Raw genomic sequence first — 10,266 nt, 5'->3', positions numbered from 1 at the left:
CTTCCCCTTGAAGCACAAACTGACCAGCCTTCTGTCCATCTGGGTCCGAGAGCAGAGCTGGACACGTGACCCTGGGGCCAGGAGCTGGGAGACAGGCAGAGTGCGGGAGGGAACCAGAGGCAGCTCCTATGGATTCCGGAGCCCACAGGGTACAAGTGAGATCCACAGTGTGTGTTTTGGAGCTCTTAGGGCTGAGATGTTTTCTTGTTTTGCAGTTGTTTTGTTGCTTTCTAACTATGCAAATACATGAATCTATTCTCCTTAAAAAAATCAGTCCATCATCCAGTGACATTTCAGCCCCCTCCAAGCTCCCTCACAGCACCCTTCCTCTACCTCCAAAGACAACTATTTTGGTTTATTTTCTTCCAGGCCTTTCCAGGGCTTTCACACACAGGAACACGTGTCCACGAGGACTCAGAGAACGGTCTCTTGTTTGAAGGGTTTTGGCAACACGAGCTATGTCACACAGTCTGCACCCATTAGCTGCTTGCCCACAGTGAGCTGCTGAGCTGCCTCCACACTGTCACCTGTGGGTCTAGAATGTTCTTTTGAACTTGTCTCACGGTGCTCAGGCATGTCAGTGGACAAGAGTTCAGTTCACGTGGCTTCCAATTTCTCACTTTCGCAAACAAGGCTGTGGCAAATGTCCTGGTCTCTGTCACCCTGAGCTTGCATGGCAGAGTTTGCTAGGATAGATAAGGAGAATCGCAAATGTGATGACAAGGTCTGAAGACTCAGTTTTCAGTTTTTTAAAAAAATTTATTATTATGTGAAAGGCAGAGAGCAAGACAGACACAGAGAGATCTTCCGTTCTCTACTTCACTCCCCCAAAAGCCTGCCACAGCTGGGGCTGGTTCAGGCCAAAGCCAGAGGCCTGGAATCTGATCAGGGGCTCCCCACAGGGGTGACAGGGACCCAACTGCTTGCGCTGTCACCTGCTACCTCCCAGAATGCACACCAGGAGGAAGCTGGAGTCAGGCGTGGAGCTGGGACTGAAACCCAGGCACTTTGATTTGAGTTGCACATTTCCCGTGCAGCATTGTGGCTCCTGTGCCAAATGTGCACCCCTCTTTTGTTTTGGTTTTAGTGGTTTTTTCCAAAGTGCCCTCCAAAGGAGCTGTTGCAATTTATTTCCCTAAGGCCACACAATGTTTGTTATCAGCAAGATTTCACGCCTGTCTGGCCAGAGGGGCCAGGGCCTTCCTCCTCCATGGACCATGGGGAGGGCAGAAGGCGTGGCAGCTGAGGGCTTTGGCATGCAGGGCCCTGCCTTGGGGAAGGGAGGGAATCAGCCAGGTAATGAGCTCGGGATTGATGCCCAGAGCCCCTGCTTCGCTTGGGAGGGGCAGGCAGCCCACAGGGCTGGCTCAGTAATGTGTATGATTCAAGGCGGGAGGCAGGCTGTTTCCTTAGGTGGCTGCCCAGACAATGAGCCCCAAACCTGGCCACAGCCACAGGAAGCCGGAGTGTGGGTTAGAAACCCAGGTGTCTGGCCATGTGGGAGACCTGGACGGAGTTCCAGGCTTCTGGCTTTGGCCTGCGTTAGCCCCTGCCGTTGGGGGGTGAGCCAGTAGACTGGAGAACTCTCATTCTGAATCCTGCTCTATCACTCTGCCTTTCAAATAAAGAACATAAATCTGAAAGAGAGAGAGAGAGAGAGAGAGAGAGAGAGAGAGAGAGATCCATGTGTCTGGGTCATACTCAAGCCCACCACATCAGGATCTCCAGGGTGGGGGTGAGTGGCTGCACACATCTCCCCCCTCCCCAGCCACACCCATGGGCTTGTCCCTCTGCTGTGTGGACCCTCCCCAGGGAAAAAAACGAGCCCCACATCTTCACATAAGTGTCCCCAGTGCCAGAGGGAGCAGGAACAAAGTCTCTGCCCTTGGTGCTGCTTCCAAATCTAAAAATGGTTTTCTGGGCCGTGGACTCCGCAGCCTGGAGTTCGAGGAGCACCCGCAGAGATCCGGCGAGCTCTGCTCAGCCCAGCCTCTCCCTTCAAGCAGAGGGGGCACTCGGTGGGAAGTCAGGTCCCTTCTGCTCCCAGACCCCTAGGACAAAAGGCCTCACTGCCCACCTCGCCCGGAGAGGGAGGCTGAGAGAGGCCCCGTGCTGGGCGGACAGCTGGCCCTGCGGGCGGATTTGCTGTCTGGCGGCCGAGATGAGACACCTCTTTGGAGGAGCCGCCTGTGCAAAAGCGCCTGCCTCTGGCGCTACCACTGTGAGATGATTTTTCAGTCCAGTTTTCCCTCAAGCTCTAAATGCAGAGTGTGATATTGATCTTTGAGATCTGGAAATAAAGTTGTGATTTTTTCCCAAAGGCTGTTTGACCTGCGCGTCCAGAAAGGATGTGGGAGACAGCAAGAGTGCCGTCGGCTCATCACGCTACCAGCGAGCCTGGCATCCGACTCAGAGACAGGGGTACTGTCAGAACGAGGCCCGGCTGTGGCGGCTTCCTGGGCAATCTGCTCATCTCCTTCCGAGACGCTGAGTCTGTAATGGGCCGGCACTCGGAAGTGAGGGGAGATGGTCAGCGTCGGCAGCCTGAGCCCTGGCCTTGGGCAGTGTCTTCCACGAGACGAGCCGGGGTGCCTTTGTTCTATGCTCAGCTGTTTAGTCGAGCTAACTGGGGTATGAGCTCCCTGCTGATTATCACCTCTAAGTTCCCCATCCAGGCCACAATGCTCTCCTCCTCTCTGCTCTGTGCACCCGACACTGGTGACAGCGCAGGTGCAGTTACCCAGCTCACGGACACGTGACAGGAGGGTCCATAGACAAAATGACTCAGTTTTAACTGGTTCCAGCCTCGTCTGCATTAAAGTGGCTCTCGTGTCCCCTTTCAAGTCTCTATGAGTTATTCCTGGAGGGGATGTGTGTCCCTGGAGGGTTCTTACAGAAGTTCAAGGGGTCCTCCATCTTCTGTTCTTCCCCTACCAGGAGTAACACTTCTACCGATGTCCACGGGGGAGTGCTGCCTGCTGGGGTCTCCAAAGAAGCCCCTCCACACAGCACCCAAACAGAACTAGGGCCCCCGCAGCCTCTTCTGCACCAGCGCCAACCGGCGCTCCAGGTGGGTGAGAGGCAAAGGCCACACTTTGTCCCCAGAGCCCTGCAGCAGTGCACTTCCTGGAGCTCCTTGTGCAAAGAGCCCTTGCAGCCTCTCCCAGCTTCCTCTCCAGGGCGAGTGGTCCCAGGGTCTCCTCCTTCTACCCCGTGTGTCAGTTACGACTGTGCTGTCACAGTCATGATGTCATGGCTCAAAACTGCCAGCGACTCAGCTCAGGACTGTGACACCAGCTCAGATGCTGACAACTCTACTCATTCCACAATGGGCTGGAGGGGTGGGGATTGAGGCTGGCCTCGCCTGTGTGTGGGCTACTTGGCAGGTGAGGTGTCTCATCCCTGGTCAGCCATCCAGGGCATCATCCCACGGTGGAGGTGGCAAGGCTCCCAAGAACGGCAAGAGGGGAAGCCTGGTGGGTGAGCACTCCCCAAGGCCTCTGCTTTGGCTGAAGTCTCATGATCATGTCTCAAAGTCGGTCGCATGGCCGCCCCCACTCCAGGGCTGGTACGACAGACACCACTTCTGGGTGACAGGGGCTATAGCATCACGGTACACAGGCATAGAAGAAGAATCTGAGGTCAGGGTTTCAAACTCCTGCAATTCTGCCAGCAGAAATTCACACCTGCCAGCAACGCCCTGCAGGCTGAAGCCCCAGGCTGGGCTGGAGACCCTGTGCACAGCAGCACCCTCTCTCCACAGCCTTCCCTACACACTCCCAGGGGCCTGCATCCCTTCGGCATCTCCGTGTCTGACGGCACTGCAGCCCCTGTGGTGGGACAGCCCCAGGCCCCAGCCTTGAAGGGGCTGAGCACTGGCTGCCTTCACTTGGGGTCACAGAAGCACCCCTTGGGGGTAAGGTTGTAGTGCAGGTGGACAGAGCTGGAGCAACTTCATAGGGCCCTCACCCACCTTCACATCAAGGGAATAAGGGTGCTGGTCCTTTCTCTTTTTTAAAAATGTTTATTTTATTTATTTGAATGGCAGAGCAACAAATAGCGAGTGAGAGAGAGACAGAAAGAGATCTTGCATCCATTTGTTCACTCTCCAAATGTCCCCAACAGTCGGGGCTGAGCTAAGCCACAGCCAGGAGCCAGGAACTCCATGCACGTCTCCCATGTGGGTGGCAGGGACTCAAACTCCCAAGCCACCTTCTGCTTTCCCAGGAGCATTAGCAGGGAGCTGGATCAGAAGTGGAGCAGCGGGGACTTGAGTTGGTGCTCCAGTACGGGGTGCTGGCATTGCAGGTGTCGGCTAAACCTGCCGCCCCATGGTGCTGGCCCCAGTCCTTACCAGTCGCCTCCACTTCTCACATGACCACTGAAATAAGTATTGGTTCCATCATGAGCCAGGGGCTGAGCCAAGTGTCTCCTGGGACTGCCTCATCAAACCTCCTTAACCATCCTGGGTGGGACATATCAACGGCTTGAACCAATAAGCCCCAAGATGATCCATTACTGGGTGTCGTCATGTGTGTCTACCAGCACCTTAGCTCCTTCTGTTTGGAAAACTAAACTTGGTGAGATTGGGGCCGCTGGTGTGGTGCACTGGGTTAAGATTTATTGAGATTTACTTGAGATGCCAGCATCCTGTATGAGCCAAGTCCTGACTGCTCCACTTCTGATCCAGCTCCTTGCTAATGCGCCTGCGAAAGCAGCAGAAGGTGTCCTGAGTGCTTGGGCCCCTGTCACCCACATGCGAGACCTGGATGGAGTTTCTGGCTCCTGGCTTCAGCCTGGCCCAGCCCCGGCCATTGCAGTCATTTGGGGAGTGAACCAGTGAATGGAAGACCTCTCTCTGCAATTCTGCCTTTCAAACAAATACACAAATCTTCACAACAAAACAAAACTAGTGAGATGCTACATACTACCTTTCCCACCTCCCCATCCCCCAGCAGAAGCCAAAAGGGATAAGACAGTAGGGAGTGGCCAGGAGGCTTGGGATCTGCAGTTGGCTGCACTGCTCATCAAAGACTTTGGCCTTGCAGGAAGTGGCCAGGAGGCTGGGTCATTCCGAGCTTACGCTCGGGGCAGAGCTGGTGGCCAGGGTCTGGGAAGCAGCGGCGGCTACCAGGCCTCCTAGGGGGTGGCCTGGTGCTGTGCTCTGTCACCTGCTTCCAGGCTCCTGCCTGTTTTCTGACCCTGTGTCTCCTTCCACTGTGTCACATCCCTCTTCTGCAAGAGGTAGCTGGCCTCGGGGCTGTTTGCCATAGAAAACTGTGATGAGCGTGGGGGCCCAGAATGGGACGAGGATGTGAGCAAACACTCAGGTAGCCAGGGGCCTTGGAGATGGAATGGAGCAGCCAAAAGAGGGACAAGGAGGAAGGGTGGACAGGCAGGTGGGGGGAGGGGAGGCCAGAAGCAGTGGCAGTAGAAAAAGAGGGAGTAGGCATTGGTGACCCAGTTTTTTTTTTTTTAGATTTATTTATTTATTTGAAAGAGAGAAGAGAGAGAGGAGACAAAGAGAGAGAGAGAGCGAGCGAGCGTCCATCTGCTTGATTCACTCCTTGAAATGGCAGCAACAGCTGGAGCAGGTCCAAGCCAAAGCCAGGAGCCTGGAGCTCCATCTGGGTCTCCCACATGAGCGGCAGGGGCCCAAGCATAGGGCCATCTCTACTGTCTTCCCAGATGCATTAGTAGGGAGCTGGATGGGAAGTGGAGCAGCCAGGGCTCTCGAACCAGTGCTCGGATAGGAGAGGCTCTGGTATTGCAGGTGGCAGCTTAGCCCACTGTGCCACAATGCTGGCCTCGGGTGACCCAGTCTTGATGATGGCATGGACAGAGGAGAGGAGGCTGCTGGGGACACAGCCTGTGGGTGCTTTCCTGAGAGGCTGAAAGTGCCCTTCTTAAATGGCACCCTGACAGGAGTCCTTGAAAGGGGCAGCTGTGGCCGCCAGTAGCGACCACCATCCTATCAGAGTTGCTCAGGGGCTTGGGGCAGAGGGACAGTCGGTGTCCCCAGGGAACTTCCCTCCAGGACACAAGCTACAGACCCCAGTCCCCCTGCTCTGGGACTTCTGAAATTAGGAACTGCATTCCTCTTTATCAAGATCTGGGAATGGGGTAACAAAGCCACACCCATGAAGAGCCTGGCACAGCGTGGCCGAAGCAATAAAGGCGAAAGCAATAAAAGATGGCGCTGCCGGCCATTCTGCACTGACGCGGCTCATAAGAGATAAAAGTAACAATCACCTGCCCAACCTGGCCGGCCCGCGGCAAACATGCGTGGAAGAAACCCATTCCAGGACTTTATTTCCTATATAGAATGTTGATAATTGGACGTATGCATAAGTCTCGCTGGAGGAAAACAGCTTGCGATTTCAAGATGAGAAAAGAGTCTTCCAAACAGCGAAACCCAATATATCCCGCATCTTCACACACACAAAGATGTTTCCCTCGATGTTGCGAAGATGCTGTTGGGATGGTTTGCCTTTCTGAAGCCACCATTCCACTTCTCATCTTGAGCCGCTGCGTAGACTCTGGCAAGGGGCTCAGCAGGGACCACTTCATCTGAGGCAGCGACAGGGAAGGGGCCTAGGAACCTCGCTGGGAGAGCGAGGATCTGGGGAGGATGCGGTGCGGGGGCTCTGCTGGGCGGCTGTGGGTGACAGCCAGGGCGAGGCCCCGGAGGAAGGAGCAGGCCATGCTGGCCCAGGACTGGAAGAGCTGTGGCTGCTGCTGCTGACATTGTAGGGGCCGGAGGCTGGGATCCGCCAGCAGCACCATGGGGAGACAGGCTCCGGGCTTGGAATACACCACCCTGCCCCCATGTCACCTCCGCACGCCCCCCCCCCCCCGAGTCTTTCTCTTGGATCCATTTGGAGTTGGTTTTCGAGTCCACTCTCAGCAAGCAATCACACAAAACCCAGACGCCCTCGTGCACGGGGCTTCAGCACCTGAGGCTGATGTCCTCAGGCAGCCGGTATAGATCTGGCTCTTTGCAGTCCGCTCGCCAACCCTGCCAAGCTCCTGCCTGAGACGTGGACTCGGACCCCACCGCCTCCCTGCTCAGAATCCCGAAGCAACACTGCACCAGCAGGGAGGGCCTGGCAGCCCGCAGCCCTGCTCCACCGCTCTCCCACATGGTGGCTCCTCGGGGATTTGTGTGGGCTCCTCCTCCTCCTCTGCCCCAGACCAGAGTCCCCAGGGCAGAGACTGGACCCCGTAGCTCTCAGGGCATGGCCGGTTGCCGAGGGGCATGTGGGCCCCAGCTCAGCAGCCAGGGGCAGAGCCACCTCCAGTGTGGTCCCACCATCTTCCTGCAAACCAGAGCAGAAGAAGGACAAGGCTCATGCCACGGCTCTCCCAGGGGACACCCATGCAAAGTAGCTTCAACATGGGCGTCTGGCTGGGCGGCCCCTGTGGACAGTCAGCCAGCTGCCAGCAGTGTCTATGGACTGCAGGGGAGTGGTGACTGGGGTGGGGGTGGGGACAGAGCAGGGAAACCCAGCAGCAGCCACCAGGCCCCAGGGACAAGGGAGGGGTCTTCCCGGCAAAGGACAAAGCTCCTTTTACAGGGGCTAGGCTGTGGGGGTAGGGGCACCTGTAGAGCTGAGGATGCTCCGGCTGTGGCCCACAGACACCCCCTGCCACCTGTAGGCTGCACAAGAGGAGATGGTTTCGGCCAGAGGCTCATGTCCTGGGAGGAGACGCTGCGGCGCGCTGCCTGGCGCTCTCCCTCCACTGATTTACACACTCCCACTCCGACGCGTGAAAAATCAATCTTCCCCCGACTGCCTCCTGGCTCCAGCAGCGTCCGGGTCTGCCCTGCATGAGTAACTACAGTCCCCCCCCTCCCCCGACCGGAGCTGCTTCTCTGGAGCCCCCACTGGGGCCTCTGATGAGGAGGGAGAGGAGGAGGGGGAGGAGAGAGTGAGGCTGGCCCTGCTGGACCCTGTGATGGGGAGGAGGAGGGTGGGTGTGGCCCTGCTGATAGGGGTGGGGGTGGCGGCGGCCAAGTTTCTGAAATTGCTGGCCTGGCAGGTCCTGCCCAGAGGCCTGGTGTCCAGACAGGGCTGGGTGGGCAGGAGTTGTGGGCAGCACCACTCTGCCAGTTACTGCCCACAGACACGGCTCCACTCAGTTGCTGGGTGGCCCTCCTCTATCGTTTTGTAAACGTTTGGGATAATTAATATGAGTGAGATATTAATAAGCACCCAGAGCTGGCAGCTGGATGAGTTTTGACTTATCTTTGTCAAGAGCAATGCGGGAGGGTGGCGATCAGCTGGAGGTTGGGTCTGCCTGCTGAAGGCAGCACGCCCCACGCAGAGCTCCCCCTCAGTCCCTTCCGGGGGGGGTAGTCTTCCTTGCAGGCAGAGCCGCTGCCCCCCGGGGGCCAAGTTCTGCAGGACTGGAGGGGCCAGTGGGGTCTGTGCCTCTGGAAGCCGCCGAGAGGTGGACAGACCCTCTCTTGGGGCTTGCCCGAGAAGCACCCATGGGTAGTGGGGAAGAGGGGAAGCCTGGGGGGGGTCTCCTCTTTCATCTGCTCTCCTCTGCCTTAGGTGGGTCGGGGGTGGGAAGGGCTGTGTGGGGGTACCACCTATCCTGACAGCTCTGGTGTCCCCAGCCGTGCCTCAGCTCACAGCTTCTGCAGCAGTGACCGTGAAATCCCAAAGCAGGTGGCTCAGGAGCTCCAAGAGCCATGCCATGTGCCCTTCATCCCCACTGCTCCACTTGCCCTGCATAAAGAGACCACTCCCCTCTCTGGTTTTGGGGGACAAACAACAGCTCCTTCCCAGCCTGAAGACACCCCCCCCCGACTCGTACAGGCCAGCAACAGCGACCCACATCCTCGTCTTGACAAAGAAACAGGAAGCATACACTACCCCCTCGCCCGCACTTCCAGTCTGGGACAGCCAGGAATCCGTGGGCATCTATGGAGCCCTGTCACCCTTGGGTGACTCAGGACCCTGCCAGCCCCGGGCCCTCCTCTCCCTTCAAGGAGGCAGCCTGGGCGACTCCCCAGGGGTGTGACTGCGGGAGCCCGTCTCCTGGGTGAGATCAGGCACATGACCTACTGCTTTGGCCTCAGTTTCCTCATCTGTAAAATGGCATTAGGACAGTGCCTACCTCGGGTGGCGGTGAGGTTTCTGTGGGCTAACACCAGCAAAAGCTTTGGGCCAGCACCTGCAAGTGTTTGAGACCTGCTTCCTGATCCCTTGCCTTCTCCTGACCACGCTGCCCCCAACACCAGTGCCCCCGGCAGCTTCTTCCTCCTGAACCCCTCTTTCTGTGTCCACTGTCCCCTATCTCTGCTCCCTGCAGATCCTTCTCCAGTCTGCAGTTGAGGGAGTTGAACAGGCCTCACCAGACCTGCCTCCTGCCCCCTGCTCAAGGTCCTGTAGAGTCTCACCCTCGCTTACCTCTGCGGCTGCCCGCCTCTCCCTCCACAATGTCTCCGTTCCTCCACTGCCCTGGTCTCCGCTGGGACCTTTTCTTTCTTACGCAACAGCTGTTATCTCTGCCTGGACCCCGACCTGGGACAGGGGCTCTCCCTCCTTCTCTGCCCGGGGCGGGGCCAAAGGGGGAGGGGCAAACGAATGCAGCCCCGCCCCGGCCCCGCCCCTACAATGGAACCTGGCGGGGCTCAGCTGACGCCGCATTTCACGTGACGTTCGTGCCCAGTGAACATGGCGGCCTCCGCCGGGTGAGTGCTACTCCTCTCCTGGCTCTCGTTCCCCGGCGCCGAGAGCGGCCTCGGTTCTCCCGCCTGGACGATGGGGGGAAGCCCGGGCCAGGCCGGGCTCGCGGAGTGGCCGCGGGCAGCGCGCTTCTCCCGGAGGGCGTAGCATGCGAGCGCGGGGCGGCGAGCTACGCGCTCCGGGTCACGGCCAGCGCTGGAGCCCGCAGCTTCTCTGCTGCCCGCGGACCTGTGGCAGCCCCGCGGTGTGTGGCCGAGGCGGGGCTCGGGTCGACACGCGTGTTCACTTTCGGGCGCCAGGTTTCCGCCCAGCTGCTTCCCGGAGGAGGTGGTGTTTGAGACGCGCTGGTCCAGCGGGGCACTTCTTCCCTTCTTTCAGGGTCCACTCCTTCCCCGACCACCTGTGGCACTTTTTTGTAGGCCTTCTCACTCCTGATCGACTAGAGAGTTTGTTTACTTGTGCTTGTTGATCGTTTTCTACCACTTGGGATGCAAGGGCAGGGGCTTTCTCTTGCACGGTAGATGCTCTGTCATTCTGCAGCCCCAGAGGCAGGGTGGGTGGTTCT

The 10,266-nt window shown here is 58.0% G+C and overlaps 1 protein-coding gene across 2 annotated transcripts in view; it reads left to right on the top strand.

Moving 5' to 3' along the window:
* Positions 1-9,658: 9,658 nt before the first annotated feature.
* The window catches only part of PEPD (peptidase D), a 112,244-nt gene continuing 111,636 nt past the window's right edge, over positions 9,659-10,266 (top strand). For both annotated transcript variants that reach the window (XM_051846721.3, XM_089319125.1), the window contains exon 1: positions 9,659-9,706. In XM_051846721.3, coding sequence (XP_051702681.1) covers positions 9,690-9,706 — 17 coding nt within the window. In that variant the 5' untranslated portion in view covers positions 9,659-9,689. The remainder of the gene's footprint in view (positions 9,707-10,266) is intronic.

This window comes from Oryctolagus cuniculus, chromosome 18, assembly GCF_051225735.1.
Source record: "Oryctolagus cuniculus isolate XC-2025 breed Fujian yellow rabbit chromosome 18, ASM5122573v1, whole genome shotgun sequence".
NCBI classification, from domain to species: Eukaryota; Metazoa; Chordata; class Mammalia; order Lagomorpha; family Leporidae; genus Oryctolagus; species Oryctolagus cuniculus.
The sequence above is the reverse complement of the archived record's forward strand: the minus strand, read 5'-3'. Positions and strand labels throughout refer to the sequence as shown.